At 56.5% G+C, this 21,741-nt stretch overlaps 1 protein-coding gene across 1 annotated transcript; it reads right to left on the bottom strand.

The window, feature by feature from the left end:
• Positions 1-1,329: 1,329 nt before the first annotated feature.
• LOC138818860 (WD repeat domain phosphoinositide-interacting protein 3) lies at positions 1,330-19,987 on the bottom strand. The gene is made up of 10 exons (XM_070010015.1): positions 19,829-19,987; positions 13,479-13,553; positions 10,881-10,982; positions 7,752-7,839; positions 6,889-6,983; positions 5,803-5,993; positions 4,505-4,590; positions 3,596-3,697; positions 2,562-2,683; positions 1,330-2,355 (listed from the first exon to the last, which is right to left on the bottom strand). The coding sequence occupies exons 1-10, from the start codon at positions 19,893-19,895 to the stop codon at positions 2,249-2,251; spliced, it is 1,035 nt and encodes a 344-aa protein (XP_069866116.1). The 5' UTR covers positions 19,896-19,987; the 3' UTR covers positions 1,330-2,248.
• Between the last annotated feature and the right edge of the window lie 1,754 nt (positions 19,988-21,741).

The following is a 21,741-nucleotide window of genomic DNA, read 5'->3' as shown; positions in this document are numbered from 1 at the left end:
AACACAGAAAGCCTTGCCAATGCTCAAGAATCAGGTGTGAGGGCTGGGAAGGTAAGAGTGCTTGCCTTGTGTGCACGAGGCCCTGGGTTCGAGTCCTCAGCACCACATAAGCAGAAAAGGCCAGAAGTGGCGCTGTGGCTCAAGTGGTAGAGCACTAGCCTTGAGCAAAACCTCAGGGACAGCGCCCAGGCCCAGAGTTCAGGCCCCACAACGAACAACAACAAAAAAATCAGATGTAAGATCCTTGAAATGGAATCAGTGCCTCGGCCTTCCAGCAAAAGGTAGCACAAGAACAGTGTCGGTGAGCAGGAAGCTGTGGCCCTGTGCTGCGTGACAGAGTCCACACTGCAGTGCAGATGGGCAGCTGACACCTCCAACCATGGTGTCTACACAGCGGCTGCCACCCATCACACCCCCGGTGGCCACAGCCACGTGACCAGGGCATCCTGACCTGCCTGGCGGTGCACCCAAAAGCAGTGACCAGCATCTGGGAAAGGCCAGAGGGACACAAAGTGTCGCAGCCTGAAAAGGTTTGGAAAGGGCACTGACGGAGGACAACAGCTGGGCTTCTGCTTAATCCTAGCTACTTGGGAGGACCCAGGATTGGATTAAGGCTAACAGTTCAAAAGGCCTCCATCTCAATCAATAAAAAGTTGGGCACAGTGGAATGCAAACAAAGAAGGGCTGTAACTCAGGCCGGCCCAACTCTATGTGAAAAGTAGACAAAAAGGGTGGAGGCGTGGCTCAAGAGGTAGAGCACCTGCCTATCAGATGCAAGGCTGGGGAAGGGGCGGGAGGGCTCTTCAGGAAAGAGGCGGCCCTAGGGAGGGGGAGAAGGAGTGGGAGCAGGGGTCTTCGCAGTGGGGAGGGCAGGCGGCCCACAGCCAGCCTTTGTCTTCAGGTCAGCCCAGCACATTTGCAAGCCGTGTACAGGTCTCACGGCCAAGCCAGTGTCAGGCGGCCTCCTCCGGGCAGCTCCACACTGCCTGTGGCAGAGCCCCTGCAGCCTGGGCACAGGGCGGCTCAACAGCTTTGCACCTGAGGGCAGGGCTGTAACTTGATACACTAGACGATGGTCAGGAAAACTGCAAACTAGAAACCGTAAAAATGTGTAGAGTTGTGCAGGGCCTTGCTCCCTGCCCATCCCAAACAGTGAGCAGTTCTGTCTGAGCCCTGCTCTCTTACAGCCTTCCCCTCGCTCTCAGGCCAGTCCAGCCAAGAGCACGCAAGGCCGGGCACAGGCCGGACGCCCTGGACCCACATCCCGGCCGGAAAGGGGACAGGAAAGGGGGCACCTGGCTTCCCAGGCCCGGCTCTGCTTGCCTCTGGTACAGAGTACAACAAAATTAGTCACTTTTATTGAAAAGAACAGTACAAATAAGTGTGCAAAAATTAAGTTTCATGATTAAATACACATGGAGGCAACATGCATACTTGACATGGAATCCACACACAAAGCTGATTACATCACAGTGAAGACACCGGCAGGACGGGAACTCGACGTCGGGTGGAGTTTAAATGTCTGCAACATGAACTCAAAACTAAACCCGGGCTTCCTGGAAAGGACTCAAGACAATTAATGCACAGCTCGGTGGCACCACCACGCAGGTCCTGTACCCACACCAGTGCCGCCATGTCTCCCGTTCCAGGGTAGTGCACAGTTTTCCTCCAGATGCCAGGGGGAGGGGGCTTGGGAGTGGGCAGCGGCTGCCACCGTTCCCAGTGACAGGCAGACAGCAGTAGGCACTGCAGGGCAGGCCCCCAAACTACCCACCGCCTTCTCCGACCTGTCCCGTCTGTACCGGAAAACTCCCTTTGAACCCCAGTCTAACCAGGAGAGCCAGCCGGGTCGGTCGAGGACCAGGGCTCGTGGGGCGCCACGCTGGGCCCAGGGGCCATGGTGCTGGTGCTCGCAACGGCCGGCTGCGTCTCTGTGCAGCAGGCAGGCCCAGGCTGCATCGGCTGACGTGCCCACCTGCACATCACCGCGGGCTCGGGGGCAAAGATGGGACTGCTGCAGACACAAGCTTCTGCCATCACGGCTGCTCTGGGCAGGCATGAGGGAGCAGCGGGACCACGAACGCCAGTGCCAGAGCTGAATGACAGGGCAGCGTCTGCGGCGCTGGGACGATGACCCTCTTTAATGTGAGAGCCGTAAGCCCGGCTCTGGAAGGACAGCCACGCACGGCCTCAGGACGCGGTCCCAGGAGTCCGCGGGCACCCGGAGCGCGGCCGCGGCCACAGGGCATCACAGCCTGTCGTCCGTCATCTCCAGGAACTGTGCACACACATCCCGCGCACACTCGCCCTTGGGGCTGAACAGGAACTTGTAGTAGCTGCCATCGGCGCAGATCGCTGGCACAGAGGGGAGAGCATGTCACCACGGCCCTCTTCCACCAAGTCAAGAGCACCCAGGTCTCCCCACGCTATGCAAGCAAACGGCCTCCAGGACCTGAGCACAGAGCAGCCCGACGCACGCCGGTCCAGTAAGGGAGGGCTTCTGGGAAGGCGGCAGGGCAGAAGCTCGCCCCCCTCCCGCCTCCCCCCAGGGGACCACTCACCAATGACTGCGTTGGGCTCCGTTCCAAAGGCACAGATGCACGGAGAGCCGGAGGGGACCTGGAACTTGGAGAAACTCCACTTGGAGCTGAAGTACTTGGGAAGGAAGCTGGCTGACGCCAGGCTGTGGGGACACGAGAGAGGTGGGGCTTACAAAGTCAGACAGACGCTTAAACTCAGAAACCACCGCAAACACCCAGGCTTTAAACTTGATGCTTTTAGTTCTATTTAAAATTTTTTTTCTTTTTGTCGGCCGTGGGGCCTGAACTCTGGGCCTGGGCGCTGTCTCTCAGCTCTTCAGCTCAAGGCGAGCACTCTACCACTTGAGCCACAGCGCCACTTTGGTTTTTCTGATCGTTTATTGGAGGGAAGAGTCTCATGGACTTTCCTGCCCGGGCTGGCTTTGAACCACAATCCTCAGATCTCAGCCTCCTGAGAAGTTAGGATTACAGGTGTGAGCCACTGGCGCCCAGCTGAAAAAGTTTTTATTACTTACATAAAACCTGGAAGTCCTTAGAAATGTTTTTAAATGAGATTGTGGTTAGTGTGCCCAGTTCCAGGAAATGTCTCTCCACCAGCATTCCAGAAAGAACTGCTGTGGTGCTCCACAGCACCTGACAGCATTAGCACAGAGCACCAGGCTCACAGCACCTGACAGCATTAGCACAGGGGAATCAAGTTCCACAGCACCTGACAGACAGCGTCAGCACAGAGCACCAGGCTCACAGCACCTGACAGACAGCGTCAGCACAGAGCACCAGGCTCACAGCACCTGACAGACAGCGTCAGCACAGAGCACCAGGCTCACAGCACCTGACAGACAGCGTCAGCACAGAGCACCAGGCTCACAGCACCTGACAGACAGCGTCAGCACGGGGAGACCAGCGTGGACAGCAAGGGTTGCTGTCAGTCGGTGCTGGGCCAGCAGCCTCCTCTACAGCACCGTCACACTTGCTTCCGAACCCAAACAAAGCACAGGTGCGAGGTGTCCACGCGAGCAGCAGCGCCGCCAGCCCGCAGCATTCCTGACTCTTACCTCGACTGCTTATTCCTTTTTGGGTCTTCGGCTGCGAAGATGTGCACGGTGCCGTGGTCACTGGACACGCAGATGAGCGACGCGTCCTGATTGAAGTTGATGCTGCCAAGGAAACAGAGACTCAGGCCCGCACCCAGGCCCACGCCGAGACCCGACGCGCCCTGCCCGGCTGCTGCGGAGCCCTCAGCACTCCAGCTTCAACAACACAGGTTTTGGGTTTTTCTGTCACTGATGGGTCTTGAACTCTGGGCCTGGGCGCTGTCCCTCAGCTCTTCAGCTCAAGGCTGGCACTCTACCACTTGAGCCACAGCGCCACTTCCGGTTTTCTGGTGGTTTATTGGAGATAAGACTCTCATGAACTTTCCTGCCAGGGCAGGCTTTGAACCACAATCCTCAGATCTGAGCTAGGATTACAGGCCTGAGCCACCGGTGCCTGACTAAGAACTCAGTTTTAAGGACCTGCTCTTTGATATCCATGGTACAAAAAGAAGGAAAAGGCCAAGAAGCAAAGCACAGTCTCAGCTGTCTCCAGACACCCCAGGTGCCACCTGGAGGGGGGGGGGCTGGAGACCCCACGTCCACTGAGAGGCTCAGGCTAGCGCCGGCAGAGCAGAGAACAGGCGAGCACGCTGCACCCCAGGACCCTGCAGACCCCCAGGGGCAGCCTGCCCCGAGGGCCTCCTGGGATGCAACCATCAACAGGGGAGGTCCAAAATCTGCGTTACAACCCAGGAAGAGTCAGACGCAGGAGGTGAGGACGCTGCGCAGTCTCAGGGCGCAGAGCGGCCACGTTGTGTATTTGAGTGTGTCCTCCATAATTAAAGGTGGAGTCAGTAACAATCAAGACCTGCCTGCTGCCACGTGAGCCTCTCACGGGCTGCTCTCCAGGGCAGTCACTGGCCTCCTTACCAGTAGATATTAGCTGCTTGAGATCCTCTTCGTAGCTCCTGGATTAAGTGCCCTGATGAAGTATCAAATATTCTTATAAGGGTCCCCTTTGAAAAACAGCGAAGTGTTTCATTATCAACAACTGACATGTCACCGTTCCTGAAATATTCATGCATTCACAAACCCACCTGCCCAACCTCCCAACCTCCCACATGTCCCTGGGTCTGCCGACGCAGCCACCCAGAGCACAAGGCAGGGGCCAGGACGGCTCAGGAGACCCCAGCAGCTGGCACCCTGGCCAAGTCCCGAACAACCTCAGGCCGAGGCTGGTGCCCCGTTTCTCCAGTCTAGGAAATCTCACCTGAGTTACGATGAGGGCACACGCAATCCTAGAGACAAAAGCAGCCTCCAGACTCAGCCGTGTCCAGTGGAGGGGCTAAAGTGCGGTTCACACCACAGCCACGGCCCCAGCACCGGCCCAGAGCCAGGGCGGCAGACACGCTCACGTGTGCGATCACCCCACTAAAGTGTGTGGCTTTCTACTGATACTAGGCTTGCAATCTTAAAAAAATTAAAGTAAAAAGCATAAACTGTCTTTGGAAATGTATGAAATCAGGCTAATGAAAGTAAAAAAAGTCATAGGTAAACCTTTTTAAAAGCAACTTTTTCATATCATGCAACCTGCAGGAAAATAGTGCCGTATTTTAAATGTAAGATGGTGGAAATTCACCCAGGAGCGCTGCTACGCAGTGCAGCAGCACACACTGAGACCCAGCACGCAGTTCTGAGTGGCTTAGAGGCTTCTGCCAAGAAACCGCAGGGAGGACCTGGGTGTGAACTGCAGGGCTTCTTTCTTCTTGTGTTTGTTTTTATCTTATTTTCTCTTTTTTTTTTTTTTTTTTTTTTGGGGGGAGGGTCCGGTCGTGGGCTTGAACTCTGGGCCTGGGCGCTGTCCCTCAGCTCTTCAGCTCAAGGCTAGCGCTCTACTACTTGAGCCACAGCACCACTTCTGGCTTTTATTTTTTTCTGCTTATGTGGTGCTGAGGAATGGAACCCAGGGCCTCGAGCATGCAGGGCAAGCGCTCTACCACTGAGCCACCTTCCCAGCCCATTTTTATCGTATTTTGAGATAGGGTCTCACTATATCACCCAGGCTCCCAGGCTGGTTATGAACTTGCAATCCTCCTGGCCCCGGCCTCCACTACTGGATTCACAGAAACCCCACACCAGGGTGTCTTAGTGCTGGAGGACGTGGGTAAGCAAGCCTGGTCTGCGGATGGGAGCGGCCTGGGGCGGCCAGCTCCGACGGCGGGTCTCACCTTGTCAGACGCCGTTGCGATCCTGGTGCCCTGCAGGCTGAGAGCGATACAGCTGAGCACGCCCTCGTGTGCGGGGATGTCCACGGGCGGCTTCTCCGTACTGGCCAGGTCCACGAGCTGCACGTGGCCCGTGTGGGTGCCCGGGAAGGCCAGGAGGGAGTTGTTACTGTTGGGACACAGGACGCAGAGGCCTGGGGAGACAAATTCACCAGAGCTGACAACGGCAAGGCTTCCGAGCCTCACAACCCAAACATACTCTCTGTCCTCCAGTCCACAAGCAGAGTGGCAGCCGCAACCCAGAACCCCCAAGTCAAAGACACGCTGACGGGAAATGGTATGATAGGAAATGGTATCGGGGACTCTTCCCTTGTAATTGCCAATTTACTGCTGCTGGGACTGCAGTCAACGCTCAAAAGTAAACTACTCCACAGCCAACAGCATAAAAACCCCTCAAATACTTAGAAATTAAGGGCACAGGTGCACGTCACTAAGACTCCCCCCGGCCTTGTCTCTGGCTGTGCACCTAGCTCACTGTGTGAATGAAGTCAGAGCTAATCCTCAGCCGACAGCGGACAAAGCCAGGCACAAAAACTAAGACTGAAAGAAGCCAAAACTTGACCCTCACGCTCCTCAGCCCCTGCCCCGTAGCGGTGGGGGAAAGAGGTGTGATGGTAATGAACAAGCAAGTTAGGAAAGAGAAGGAACTGTAGGCACCTGTGGTGTGTGCAGGAGAACCTACCCTGCGGGAGGGCAAGGCTGCGGGAGGGCAAGGCTGCGGGAGGGCAAGGCTGCGGGAGGGCAAGGCTGCGGGAGGGCCGGGCCGGGCGAGGGCAAGGCTGCGGGAGGGCCGGGCCGGGCGAGGGCCCTGCGCACCACAGCGGCCGGGCCGGGCAAGGGCCAGCGCACCACAGTGGCCGGGCCGGGCGAGGGCCCCGCGCACCACAGCAGCCGGGCCGGGCCGGCGAGGGCCCGCGCACCACAGTGGCCGGGCCGGGCGAGGGCCCCACGCACCACAGTGGCCGGGCCGTGGCTGCCCCCACACCCAGGGACAGGACCCGCACCCAGAGCTCCCCCTCCAGTCCTCACCTTTAGGGTTGTAGCAGGTCTCAAAGACATGCAGCTGATGGGGGTTGTGCGTGAACGTGAACACCTTAATCATAGAGTCCAACACCACCACGATTCTGAAAAGAAAAATGTGGTCGGTTCCTCTTCAAACGGGAAAGGCACGTTTTGTGACCTGGTTGTCACGCTTGGAGACACTGAGGCCACCACTCCCAGCCCGTCCACCTCCTCCAGCTCGGGTTCTCCACGCGGGCTGGGGGCGGGTGAGGCGGTGCTCCTCGGGCAGGCCCCGGGCAGCAGAGGTCCCCAGGCTCCCGTGTGGACAGTGACCCCAGGGCAGCAGAGGTCCCCAGGCTCCCGTGTGGACAGTGACCCCAGGGCAGCAGAGGTCCCCAGGCTCCCGTGTGGACAGTGACCCCAGGGCAGCAGAGGTCCCCAGGCTCCCGTGTGGACAGTGATCCCCCAGGGCAGCAGAGGTCCCCAGGCTCCCGTGTGGACAGTGATCCCCCAGGGCAGCAGAGGTCCCCAGGCTCCCGTGTGGACAGTGACCCCAGGGCAGCAGAGGTCCCCAGGCTCCCGTGTGGACAGTGACCCCAGGGCAGCAGAGGTCCCCAGGCTCCCGTGTGGACAGTGACCCCAGGGCAGCAGAGGTCCCCAGGCTCCCGTGTGGACAGTGACCCCAGGGCAGCAGAGGTCCCCAGGCTCCCGTGTGGACAGTGACCCCAGGGCAGCAGAGGTCCCCAGGCTCCTGTGTGGACAGTGACCCCAGGGCAGCAGAGGTCCCCAGGCTCCCGTGTGGACAGTGACCCCAGGGCAGCAGAGGTCCCCAGGCTCCCGTGTGGACAGGTCATCCCCACACCGCTCCTTCCCCACCAGAGCCGACCCACCTGTCTCTCCGCAGCTTGACCGCCTTGACCTCCGTGGAGAACTCGATCTCGATGACAGTCTTCTTCTTCAGGTCGTCCCAGATCATCACTGAAACGCAGAGGAGCACACTCACGCCCCGGCAGCCGCCGTGGGGGCGGCCCGGACCACGGCGCGCCCGTGGTTATCCCCTCCCTCAGGCGGCTGCTCCTAGTCTCCCTTTTCCTCCCCACTCAGCACATACAAACCGGCCAAGGTCTCAGGCCACCAACCTGCCTTACACACGGACCTGTGCATACTTAATCTGCTAGCCCATCTTTGCCTGGTTAGCTCAAGCAAATAGTCCCCTCTCCCCTTCTACTCTGAGTCAAAAACAAGACGGACTGCAACACTAAATGAGCCAGAACTAGAGACAATAGCTCTATTTAAAGGGCCATGCACAGTGGAGCAGGGCCCAGTCCCCAGGAGGCTAAAACAGGCAGAAGGCAAGTTCTAGACCAGCTAGATCTACTCCAGCGTGGAAGGTGAGTGTTGGTGAAATCAGAGGCAGGTATAACACCGGAAGTGTGGACGCTGGGAGGCCGTGTGGTCCCTGACCGGGTCAGTCACACTGTGGGGCGGGGCACCAAGGGAGCCCGGGGCCTGAGGCGTGCCCCCCACCCTGGAGCACGCATGCCTGCATCCCTACTCCATGCATTGGGTTAACTGCAGGGCAGATCAGAGGTCTCCACACAGGTCGGCCAGACCTCCAGGTACACAGCCTCTTACACCCCTGTGTGTATATGTGTACACACACACACACACTTATCTATACATTTATATGGACACAAAAGCTCACACTAACAAGTTTATCTTTTTTATCTTACTTTGCTTTTTTTTGTCGGTCACGGGGCTTAAACTCTGGGCCTGGGCGCTGTCCCTCAGCTCTTCAGCTCCAGGCAAGCACTCTACCACTTGAGCCACAGCGCCACTTCCAGTTTTCTGGTGGTTTATTGGAGATAAGAGTCTCACAGACTTTCCTGCCTGGGCTGGCTTTGAACCGTGATCCTCAGATCTCAGCCTCCTGAGTAGCTAAGATTACAGGCGTTAGCCACCAGCGCATAGCTACAAGTTTATCTTTTTTGCTGGTGGTGGGGCTTGAACTTGGGGCCTCTTTGTGCTCAAGGACAGCACTCTACCACTTGGAGCCACGGTTCCACTTCTAGCTTTTTCTTATGAGTTTATTGGGAGGTTAAGAGTCTCAAAGACTTTACTGCCAGGGCCAGATCTCAGCCTCCTGAGTAGCTAGGATTACAGGCGTGAGCCATCAGTGCCCAGCAGAGTTTATCTTTATTGTTGTTTTTATTTGTTTTTGACTTTTCATGTTTGTCTTAAATCTTATCTTTTTTTGGGGGGAAGGGGGAGCCCAGTTGTGGGGCCTGGGCGCTGTCCCTCAGCTCTTCAGCTCAAGGCTAGCGCTCTACCACTTGAGCCACAGCGCCACTTCTGGCTTTTTTCTTTTTGCTTATGTGGTGCTGAGGAATTGAACCCAGGGCCTCAGGCATGCAAGGCAAGCGCTCTACCACTGAGCCACCTTCCCAGCCCTTAAATCTTATCTTCTTGCCCAGTCCTTTCTCACCCATATCCAATTATATTTTCTGCAGAACGACTTTCTGGCTTGAAACTGGAATTAGAACTCGGTACTAGATGCTTGCTTTCACTCACTGGCTGGTGCTCCTCCAATCCTCACAACTACTCTCTTAGCTGGCAGCCAGCAAGCCTACGCGCCATTCATTCTCAATGTCGTGTTGTACTTTTTCAGTTTTTGTTTTCCACTTCTGCCTCCACTGGCATCCTACTTGCATCCCCTGTAGATGAAACTACACTGGTAGGAACTGCCACCACTGTCACCATGAGAAAACTTAAGTTTTGTGTGAGATTTTACAGGTAAGCGAGACTCAATAGTGGAAAACAGCTCCCCTGCGTGTAGACAGGGGCTTGCCACCTGCTGCTCACAATCTCCCTCTCCTCCTTGGTGGTCAGAGTCAATCAGCAGCAGGATTGTGCCTCCCAAGCATTCCCACAGGCCCCGCCGGGCCCTCTCTCTGCTGACAGGCCAGGCCTGTGTCCTGCCCTCCCAGGGCACCTGGCCGGTCTCGCTACACAGCTTTACGCTACCGGCACAGACAAACATGCACCTAGGAGGCTGAACAACTACCTACAGGCCAAGCAGAAACTCACAATCCCCTCCCATTCACCGCTCCTGGTGGAGACTACAACAAAAACAGAGGTGCCTGTCAGGGGCCAGCCCACCAACTCCACTGAGAATTCAGCCCGGGGCCCGGGTGTGTGACCCAGGGGACACACGGTGAAATACTTCCCTTTCTACTCCCTTCCTTCCTTCCCTTCCGCTCCTCTCCCAGAGGTGCCTGTCAGGGGCCAGCCCACAAACTCCACTGAGAATTCAGCCCGGGGCCCGGGTGTGTGACCCAGGGGACACACAGTGAAATACTTCCCTTTCTACTCCCTTCCTTCCTTCCCTTCCGCTCCTCTCCCCCTACCAACCCACCCTGGAACCTGCCAACGCTGGCTGCCCAGCCAGTCCTCAGGGCCGCCAGCGGCACTGCCGCTCAGATGCCCCCAGCTCCTCACACCCATGTGTTGCTTCTGGATACGCACTGCTTTTATACTGACGCTTCCCTAGTGCACACACAACGCCTCTCTCTCCTGGAACTTGAGACCTGCCCCACTACTCCCTTCCTTCCCAAGTAGGGGTGACATTTTCTGTGTGCTCTACCTCACTCGGTCTCTTCCTCGTTCAGGTAAGTGCTAGCTTAAGATACTTTGCAGGCAAGGGAGCTGCCTGGCAGCTCTCCACCCATCTCAGCTACAACGCTCATGCATGCATGCACGCATACACACACACACAGTGCTCACACCCAGAGCCTGCACGCTGCCATGTCTTCCCATGAAGCTTTAGTCTGTGACATCTCCTTTACCAAGAGAAGATGTTCAACGCTCCACATCCATTCAGTCAGACGCTCCTTTCCCCTCATCCTCCGCCCCAAGGTGACCGGAGGCTCCCACATGGCCTGGGGCCACTGCAGAGAATGTGCGGGTAAGCTCAGAACTCGCCTTCACGTGGCCAGGCTGGAAGGGCAGCACTACCTTACCTTTGTTGGGAGGGTATTTCGGCTTTTTCCCACCACCAACTAAAGCTAAATAGTTGCAGCGAAACAACATCTCCACATGGCCGACTCCTCCTTCCAGAAACTCTGAAATGCGTTTAAGAAAGCGTGTCAATATGAAGACCTGTAACATTAAGCACCCCACCCTTTAAAACGTCTAAGCTATTGTCTTCAGATAGTTTTAGGACGGCATTTGGTGTTGCACAGCCATGTGTGCATGCAATGCATCCTGTTCAATCGCTCCTAGCACACCACTCTTCTTTGTTGGTGCCAGTACGAGGCGTCAATGCAGGGCCTGGGCGCTGTCCCTCAGCTCTACCACTTGAGCCACAGCATCACTTCTGGAATTCTGGTGGTTAACTGGAGGTGAGAGTCTCACAGACTTTCCTGCATGAGCTGACTTTGAACCATGATTCTCAGATCTTAGCCTCCTGAGTAGCTAGGATTGCAGGTGTGAGCCACCAGTGCTTAAATGTTAAGCTAACTCTTATCACAAGACTATAAGAACAAGACAAAACAGTTTAAAAAACCTATAGTGCTCTACAGTTTTGAGGTATATGCTGGATCACAAACTGCAATCCCTGTGCATAGGTAATGTGTAACAGTGGACTATGACCCATGCAGGTGTGCATCGGGGATGGCAGTAGCAGTGTAACTGTTGACCAGTACTGGTGTGCACAGGAATGGCTGTAATGATCAGTCTGTGATCTGTGCTGGTGTGCATGGGGGGATGGCTGTAATGATCAGTCTGTGATCTGTGCTGGTGTGTATGGGGGGATGGCTGTAATGATCAGTCTGTGATCTGTGCTGGTGTGTATGGGGGGATGGCTGTAATGATCAGTCTGTGATCTGTGCTGGTGTGCATGGGGGGATGGCTGTAATGATCTGACTGTGCTGGTGTGCACGGGGATGGCTGTAATGATCAGACTGTGATCTGTGGTGTGCCTGGGCATGGCTGTAATGATCAGACTGTGATCTGTGCTGGTTGGTGTGCATGGGGATGGGTGTAATGATCAGAGTGACTGTGCTGGTGTGCATGGGGATGGCTGTAATGGTGAGACTGTGACCATGACAATGTCCACAGGGATGGCTGTAAAGATGGAACTGTGAACAGTGTCGTGATAAAGCTGGTGCACACGTAAGCTTGTGTGCAAGTGACAAGCACTATTTATATGTTTTATTCCTTCCAACCCACCCCCCTCCTTTTTTTCTTGTTCTGTTGTGGGGCTTGGATTCAGGGCTTGGGCACTGTCCCTGAGCTTTTTACTCAAGGCTTACCTTCTACCATTTTGAGCCACAACGCCACTTCTAGTTTTCTAGTAGCTAACTGGAGATAAGAGACTTTTCTCAAGCTGGTGTGAGCCTCCATCCTGAGATCTCAGCTTCCTAAGCTGCTAGGATTACAGGAGTGAGTCGCGAGCACCTGTTCAACCTACTCATTTTTAGAGCAACTTTATACAAGAAGCATTGCTTATCGTCTTCAGTTTACACAAAAGTTGAGGCCCAGAGAATGTGGGGAGCCTTCCCAGGATCACACAGCAACCAGGTAAGGGCAGAGCTGGCTGGCGCCAGGTTAGGCCGTCTCCTCTATCATGAAGTGCTGTACAGCCTGGGCTGGCGCCAGGTTAGGCCGTCTCCTCTATCATGAAGTGCTGTACAGCCTGGGCTGGCGCCAGGTTAGGCCGTCTCCTCTATCATGAAGTGCTGTACAGTCTGGGCTGGCACCAGGTTAGGCCGTCTCCTCTATCATGAAGTGCTGTACAGTCTGGGCTTCTCAAAGTCTCTGCTGTAGGCCTGCTTAGCGGCACACTAGGCACTCCCCGACACCTGCTTCTTACAGACAAACCACTCTAGACCTAGAGACTTAACAACTCAATCTACAGAGACAAAAGGATATTGCTCATTTATCTGAGATCTGTTCACTCAGCAGCAGCGCATGACCACCCCAGCAGAAAGAGACAAGAACTACCAAACATGTAAGAAAAAGACAAACCAAACAATCCTGCACTTTAGAATTCTAGCACCCCTCTAAATGCTCATCTATTCCTTGATAAAGTAATAGAATTATTTTATTTACCAGTGTACACATTCCAGCTTTAAAATTTTATTTCATGGGGCTGGAAAGGTGGCTCAGTGGTAGAGTGCATGCCTTGCACGCATGAGGCCCTGGGTTCGAGTCCTCAGCACCACATAAACAGAAAAGGCCAGAAGTGGCGCTGTGGCTCAAGTGGTAGAGCGCTAGCCTTGAGCTGAAGAGCTGAGGGACAGCGCCCAGGCCCAGAGTTTAAGCCCCATGACCGACAAAAAAAAAGAAAAAAAGAACTGGCAAGGAGTGAAGATTTGGGAGAAGACTGGAGAGACACCAGACACTCTTGTCCCTCAGCACAGAGCTGGCAGGTGGAGCCCTAGTCCAGTTCACCATGAGAATCTTGTGGACTTTTCTGCCTGGGATGCTTTGTTTTTGAGCCATGATCCTCAGATCTCAGCCTCCTGAGGAGGGTTACAGGCATAGAGCCACCTCCTGGCCAGCTATAGACTCTGGGACTGGATGGTGAGATGCAGAAAATGGCCATCACTGCTTACCTTGTTTCTCTTTCTCCTTGAGTGGATCGGTGTTATAGACTCGGAATCCATTCTCCATCCCACACGCAAAGCACCCTAATTCACAGAGTATGGAGAGAGACAAGTTACTGGGCAAAAGCAAGGTCCAAAGAAACCAACACAGACTACAAGCCCTTTGCAGACAGGATGCCACTGCACTCCAGCTACTTTGCTTCAGACATGCTATTTGGCAAGTTCTGACTGCTCGGCATGCAGGCTGATTTCCCCCTGCCACTGAACTCCAGTGAAAGGGTCTGAGCTCCTCAGAGCCACTGCCACTGGGCACTCCCCGAACACCCAGGAGTTCGCAGCAGGTACCGCACCAGGCCATTCAACAAGAAAATACATGCCGCGCCGGGCACTGGCGGCTCACGCCAGTCATCCCAACTCCTCAGGAGGCTGAGATCTGAGGATCGAAGTTCAAAGCCAGCCCGGGCAGGAAAGACTGTGAGACTCCTATCTCCAATAAACCACCAGAAAACCGGAAGTGGTGCTGTACCTAAGTAGTAGAGCGCTCGCCTTGAGCTGAAGAGCTGAGAGATAGCGCCCAGGCCCAGGGTTCAAGCCTCACGACTGACCAAAAAAAAAAAAAAAAAGGAAGAAAATACATGCCTGATGGAGGACAGGCAAAAAGCAGGTGACTGTGGCCCATGGAACAGGCCAGCCCAGGGGACAGACGAGGTGCTGGGAGAGAGGGCCATCCTAGAACCCTGGGATGGGGAAGGTGGGAAAGGGATGAGGCTCCCAAGACCTCACGCCTCACACACACAGGTGGTCATGTGGTAAGTGTGACCCAGGGCACTCGTACCTGTCACTGCCTCCAGTTCACACTCAGGCTATTAGCGGTCCAATAAGGTACTGCTAAGAACTGAGAAAACACCCAAGTTTCAAACTAATGTGGTGTTGGTCTCTGTGACCTGAGTGACACAAGACTAACCTTCCTTATTTGTATTTTCTCTTTTACTAACGCTTTTTTTCTTTCTTGGGGGTACTGGGGTTTGAACTCAGGGCCTCAAGTTTGATCAACAGGACTCTACCATTTGGTCACACTTTCCACCCTCACTAATCCCTACCCCCTTCCCCCCCCCACTCACCCCCACCCCAGTCCTGGGGCTGCTCAGGGCCTGGGTGCCATCTCTGAGCCTCTTTACACTCAAAGCTGTAGCTCTATCACTTGAGCCACAGCACCATCTCTGGCTTTTTCTGAGTAGTTTACTGGAGATGAGAGTCTTGTGGACTTTCTGCTCAGGATGCTCTGAGCCATGATCCTCAGATCTCAGCCTCCTGAGGAGGGTTACAGGCATAAGCCACAGCGCCCACCTCATTAAGCCCCTTTAAATACCACGTCCAGTTATTGTTCACATGAAAACAGAACAAAAATAAAAAATTCAGCTGGTTGCTGGTGGCTCACACCTGTAATCTTAGCTACTCCAAAGGCTGAGGTCTGAGGATTACAGTTCAAAGCCAGTCCAGGCAAGAAACCTTGTGAGATTCTTCATCTCCAATTAACTGCTAAAAGTCCAGTTCAAGCGATAGAGTATTAGCCTACAACAGGAAAGCTCAGGGACAGGGCTCAGACCTGAATTCAAGCCCCAAGACCGGCACACACACACTATCAAATCTCTGCTCCCTCAACCCTCTCTTCCCTCCCTGCTCCCTTCCTTCCTCCTTGTCAGTACCAGCATTTGAACTCAGGATCTCACACTCTCATTCAGTTTTTGCTTGTTCATGGCTGGTGCTCTGCCACGGGACCCTTGAGCCTTGCCTCCAGCCTGGCATTTTTGAGATGGAGTTTTACCTTCCCATGATGCAAATTTGGTTCCTCACAACAACTGTGAAGCAGACATTAGGGTGGATGCACCCTGCTGGCTTTGCCCCACCTCTCCTGTTTTGGAGGCTGATCAGTCTGTGTGTCCAGCTTGTTCAAGTCACATAAGACAGACATCCGAAGACCCAAACACCACTGGCAGCTGTCTTCATGTATGGAGACTAGTCTTTTTGTTTTTGGTTTTTTTGTCAGTCCTGGGACCTGAACTCTGGGCCTGGGCGCTGTCCCTGCGCTCTTCAGCCCAAGGTGAGCACTCTACGGCCTGAGCCACAGCGCCACTTCCAGTTTTCTGGTGGTGCACTGGAGATAAGAGTCTCACGGACTTTCCTACCCGGGCTGGCTTACAACGGCAATCCTCAGATCTCAGCCTCCTGAGTAGCTAGGATGACAGGTGTGAGCCACCAGCGCCTGGCCCATATTCTCTTTTAACTATTACATTTTCCTCAAGTTTTATGTCTGCATATCTAGCCAAAGATTTAAAAGTATATATAACACCCATAAACCCACAAGCAAAAGGCAACAAACAGCTCAACAACAAACAAAAATAGAGGCCGTACAAGATATTGTCAGTAACACAGGATCGTGAACAATCAAATCTGTAGTAATAGCACAATGAGCCTACTATACATCAGCCACAGCGAGGACCACGGCAGCTATCCCAGGTGGAGACCCGGGAACTGGGAGCTGCTGCTAGTATGGAGGGGAGACCTGGGAACTGAGCGCTGGTGCTATGGAGGGGAGACCTGGGAACTGGGGGCTGCTATGGAGGGCATGCAGAAGGAGCTGCACTGTGTATGGCAGCTGTTAATCCTGAAGAATTTCAAACTCATGCTCATCACCAGGTGCTCCAGGGTAATCAAGCAGTACTACCACACACGGGAAACAAAAATACCACCCATGGATCTCAAAGGAGCAGTGTCTACAACCACACTCAGTGAGATGGGGGGAAACACATAAAGACGCAAGCCAAAACAGTAGCAGAGTGCTTGCCCAGCACGCCCTCCGCCCTTAGCACCAAAAAACAGCCCAAGCCAGAAATAAGCACAAAAATACAAAGCAGGCAACACTAGCCTATGGTGAGGTCAGACTCGAGACAGGCACCAAGGTGCTCAGGTGTCCGAGCACCTGAAGCTGGTGTTGGCAAGAGGTAGGTGCAGTTTGGAAAACTGCATCAACCTGAACTCACAAGTATACTTCCATAGGAGTTAAAACACAAAACTGAGGGCTGGAGGGGAAAAAGCACACTCAGGGGTGTATGCTTTTACTCTTGCCATCCCAACAAAAACTTTTTTTCTGCAGGATGCTGGTGGCTCATGCCTGTCATCCTAGCCATTCAGGAGGCTGAGATCTTAGGATCACGGTTCAAAGCCAGCCCAGGCAGGAAAGTCCATGAGACTCTTCAATGACCACCAAAAAACTGGAAGTGGCACTGTGGCTTAAGTGGTAGAGTGTTTGCCTTGAGCTGAAGAGCTGAGGGACAGCGCCCAGGCCCAGAGTTCAAGCCCCACGACTGACCAAAAAAAAACAAAAACAAAACAAAAACTTTCCCCCCAGAAACCCTGGGCCCAAAGGCTGCGGCGGTATGCACCTCATTGAAGCGTGCCTGGCAAGGGCACTGGGCTGCAGACCACCACCAGCCTCAGAGCTGGCTCCCGGCAGCTCCAGCCAGTCCAAACCAGAACATTTCTGCATCCCATCTCAGTGGAAAGGACATTATATAGAAATGCACTTATCGGGGCTGGGAAGGTGGCTCAGTGGTAGAGTGCTTGCCTTGCATGAATGAGGCTCTGGGTTCGATTCCTCAGCAGACAAAGCTGGAAGTGGCGCTGTGGCTCAAGTGGTACAATGCTATCCTTGAGCTGAAGAGCTGAGGGACAGCGCCCAGGCCCAGAGTTCAGGCCCCATGATCGACAAAATAAATAAACACAATAAAATAAAATTAAACCCTGCACCTCCAAAAAATAAATAAAATGGTCATCAGACTATATTAAAAAAAAAAAAAAGCTGGGCGCTGGTGGCTCACGCCTGTAATCCTAGCTACTCAGGAGGCTGAGATCTGAGGATCGCGGTTCAAAGCCAGCCCGGGCAGGAGAGACCGTGAGACTCCTATCTCCAATAAACCACCAGAAAACCGGAAGTGGCGCTGTGGCTCAAGTGGTAGAGCGCTCGCCTTGAGCTGAAGAGCTGAGGGACAGCGCCCAGGCCCAGAGTTCAAGCCCCACGACCGACAAAAAAAAAAAAAAAAAAAAAAAATTGTGTGGTTGGGCGCCAGTGGCCCACGCCTGTAATCCTAGTTACTCAAGAGGCTGAGATCTGGGCTGGGAAGGTGGCTCAGTGGTAGAGTGCTTGCCTTGTACGCATGAGGCCCGGGGTTCAATTCCTCAGCACCACATAAGCAGAAAAAGCTGGAAGTGGCACTGTGGCCCAAGTGGTAGAGTGCTCACCTTGCGTTGAAGAGCTGAGGGACAGCGCCCAGGCCCAGAGTTCAGGCCCCACGACTAGCCAAAAAAAAAGAGGCTGAGATCTGAGAATCACAGTTCAAAGCCAGCCCAGGTAGGAAAGTCTGTGGGACTCATCTTCAATAAACCACCAGAAAACTGGAAGTGGCTCTGAGGTTCAAGTGGTAGAGTGCTCACCTTGAGCTGAAGAGCAGAGGGACAGCGCCCAGGCCCAGAGTTCAAGACCCACAACCGACCAAAAAAAAAAAAAAAAAAAGAAATTGAGTATCTTTAAGTTTATGAAAGGCTTTATCGATGTCTACTGAAAAACAATTCACTCATCTTCTGTTAATGACAACTGAGTGTTCGGATACTGCCGACGACCTTGATTTCAAACACTACCAATACCAGAAATTCACCTTCCTGCACAAGTCCCAACTCTGACCATTTATTTTGATTTTTCCCAGCAGTGAGAATCACCTATGATTTCAGCACTAGGAAGGGCAAGGCCAGGCCAGCAGGGCACAGCCGACCTGGACTGCATTCCGAGGTCCACACGCCATTATCACTGATGCATCCCATGGTTTCCCTCTTTGAGCATGCCAACCTGCTCCCGGGCAATATGCTCCTTGGAGGACCGTGCAGTGGGACCAGGCCAGAAAAAGCACGAGTCTCCCTGCGCATCCCAAGACCTCTGACCTCCGCTGAGCACCCTTGAGTCTCCCTGCCCAATCCTAGACCTCTGACCTCTGCTGAGCACCCTTGAGTCTCCCTGCCCAATCCAAGACCTCTGACCTCCGCTGAGCACCCTTGAGTCTCCCTGCGCACCCCGAGACCTCTGACCTCCGCTGAGCACCCTTGAGTCTCCCGCGCATCCCAAGACCTCTGACCTCCGCTGAGCACCCTTGAGTCTCCCTGCGCACCCCGAGACCTCTGACCTCCGCTGAGCACCCTTGAGTCTCCCTGCCCAATCCAAGACCTCCGACCTCCGCTGAGCACCCTTGAGTCTCCCTGCGCACCCCAAGACCTCTGACCTCCGCTGAGCACCCTTGAGTCTCCCTGCGCACCCCAAGACCTCCGACCTCCGCTGAGCACCCTTGAGTCTCCCTGCGCACCCCAAGACCTCTGGCCTCCGCTGAGCACCCTTGAGTCTCCCTGCGCACCCCAAGACCTCCGACCTCCGCTGAGCACCCTTGAGTCTCCCTGCGCACCCCAAGACCTCCGACCTCCGCTGAGCACCCTTGAGTCTCCCTGCGCACCCCGAGACCTCCGACCCCAGCGAGTCTGCCCGCAGTCCGGCGAAGGCTTCGCCTCTGCTGCTCGCGGCCGTCCCGGAGCTGCGCACGGGCCCCCCAGCCTTGCCCGGCGCGGCGCGCTGCGTCTGAGGCGCGTTTTCCCGTCCCAGCCCCTCCGCGGGAGGGCCGGCCGGCCGGGCGGTGGGGGCGACGCCCGAGCCCCGGGGCGCAGCCGGCGGCCGGAGAGACCCCGCCCGGAGCCCGGCCGCGGCCGCACCCAGGGTCGCTGCTCGAGACGCCGAGCCGCGGAGGGCCGGGCGCGGCCCGCACAAGCGCCATTATTCCGTTTCCTGCCCGGGCCCCCGCCTCCGAGGAGGGAGAGCGGCGGCCGGGGCCGGAGCGGAGGCCCGGCGGGAGCGGAGGCCCGGCGGGAGCGGAGGCCCGGCGGGAGCGGAGGCCCGGCGGGGGCGGCGGGAGCGGAGGCCCGGCGGGGGCGGCGGGGGCGGCGGAGGCCCGGCGGGGGCGGAGGCCCGGCGGGAGCGGAGGCCCGGCGGGAGCGGAGGCCCGGCGGGGGCGGAGGCCCGGCGGGAGCGGAGGCCCGGCGGGGGCGGCGGGGGCGGCGGAGGCCCGGCGGGGGCGGAGGCCCGGCGGGGGCGGAGGCCCGGCGGGGGCGGCGGGGGCGGCGGAGGCCCGGCGGGGGCGGCGGGGGCGGAGGCCCGGCGGGAGCGGAGGCCCGGCGGGAGCGGAGGCCCGGCGGGGGCGGCGGGGGCCCGGCGGGGGCGGCGGGGGCGGCGGGGCCTGCGGAGAGCGGCGGGCGCGGCCGGGCCTCACCGTGGTCCTGGTTGAAGCCCGCGTACAGCAGCCCGTTGCCGTGCGGGTTGCAGGGCAGGAGGTTCATGGCGCCGCGCGGGGGCCGCTGCGCGGGTCCGTCGCTCCTCAGCGCCGCATGCCGCTCGGGCCGGGGTCCGTGCGGGCCGCGGCGTCCGCGCCGCGCCGGAAGCCAGGGGCGAGGGGCGTGCCGCGCGAGCGGACGTACGTGCGTGCGGACGTGTGCGCGCCGCAGGGCAGGCAGCCGAGCGCCGAGCGCCGGGCACTCGAGCGGGCCGAGGCGGACCGGGCGGGGCGGGGAGGGGTGGGGAGGGGCGGGGAGGGGCGGGGAGGGGCGGGGAGGGGCGGGGAGGGGCGGGGAGGGGCGGGTACTCGAGCGGGGCGGGGCGGGTGGCGCGCGCACGCGGAGAGTGGAGGCCGCGCCCCGGCCCCGCGCCGGCCGCTCGTTCTCCCCGCGCCCCGGCCCCGCGCCGGCCGCTCGTTCTCCCCGCGCCCCGGCCCCGTCCCGGCCGCTCGTTCTCCCCGCGCCCCGGCCCCGCCCCGGCCCCGCGCCGGCCCACAGCTCCCTCAAGTTCTGATGGCAGATGTTTTTCACCTGAGTTTTCTTCCAAAGTTGGAATCATTACCCCTCTGATGTGAAATACACGTAGAATTTAAGAATGGACAGCGTCGGGGCTGGGCAGGTGGCGCAGTGGTAGAGTGCTTGCCTTGCATGCCTGAGGCCCTGGGTTCCATTCCTCAGCACCACATAAGCAGAAAAAGCGGGAAGTGACTCAAGCAGTAGAGCGCTACCCTTGAGCTGAAGAGCTGAGGGACAGCGCCCAGGCCAGGATTTCAAACCCTATGACCGACAAAAGAAAAAAGATTATTTTCTGTAAAAAGGTTCTTGCATTATTCCTACCTACTCAAGAGTCTGAGATCTGAGGATTGTGAGGCTGAGATCTGAGGATCATGGTTTGAAGACAGCTCTGGTAGGTAAGTCCATGAGACTCTTATCTTCAATTAACTACCAAAGGCTGGTAAAGTGGCTCAATGATAGAGCACTAGCCTTGAACTAAAGATCTGAGGGACAGTGCCCAGGCCCAGGGTTCAGGCCCCATGACCAAACATGTGCAGATGCACGCACATGTGCACACACACACCACACATTATCCAAGGACTACACTGAAAGCTTCATCTGAGTCACCCTGTGTCTCTCCAGGCTCTTTTTCTGACGACGGTAGTTGTGCTTTACCAAGGCTAGCAGAGGTGTGCAAGCCTCAGGGGGGCTGTGCATAGAGGACTGAGGAATTCACATCCCTTCTCAATGCCCGCCCCGTGCCTCTGCCTGGACTGTGGGGCCCACCTCCTCTCACGCTGTCCCTCACGGAAGTGCCAGCTCCCTCTGTGCAGTGGCAGACCTCAAGGAGCACAGGGTAGGGGCTCCCGCCACTACTCTGTGTGCTGGCTTTACCTTGGAGGGCCTGAGGCCTGGGGCTTGGCCCTTGGGGCCGTCTGAGCCACTGTGGTGGGGACCTGGCTGCCAGCAGCTTAAGTGAGGCAGAGCCGGACTGAGTGTGCAGGGCGCCTCCATCTGTCCACAGACTCTTCACTGCCTCAGTTGATCTGCACCTGCTGTTCAGCCTCACCTGACCCTCATAAGTTGGCCCTATTTCTGTCCACTGAATTGTGACCTCCCCATTCCCATGTAGCCATGTTCCTCTCTAAAGGGCTCAGCAGCTTGCCTGATTGCACAGCCTCACTCCGCTCTTCTCAGATGCCCTGTGAGGCACACACATGCCACCGGAACACCCTTGCTTGCACAGACCAGGCCCTGTGATTCACACGCAGGCCCTATGCTTCACACGCAGTGTGCCCCCTCAGAAAGCTGGCTGAAGCCCCGGTTCTCCCAGGTAACCGCCCAAGGGCCGGACTCG

Source organism: Dipodomys merriami, unplaced genomic scaffold (assembly GCF_024711535.1).
Source record: "Dipodomys merriami isolate MVZ:Mamm:240054 unplaced genomic scaffold, mDipMer1.0.p SCAF_783, whole genome shotgun sequence".
Lineage (NCBI taxonomy): Eukaryota > Metazoa > Chordata > Mammalia > Rodentia > Heteromyidae > Dipodomys > Dipodomys merriami.
This window is presented reverse-complemented; position numbering and strand designations above follow the sequence as displayed.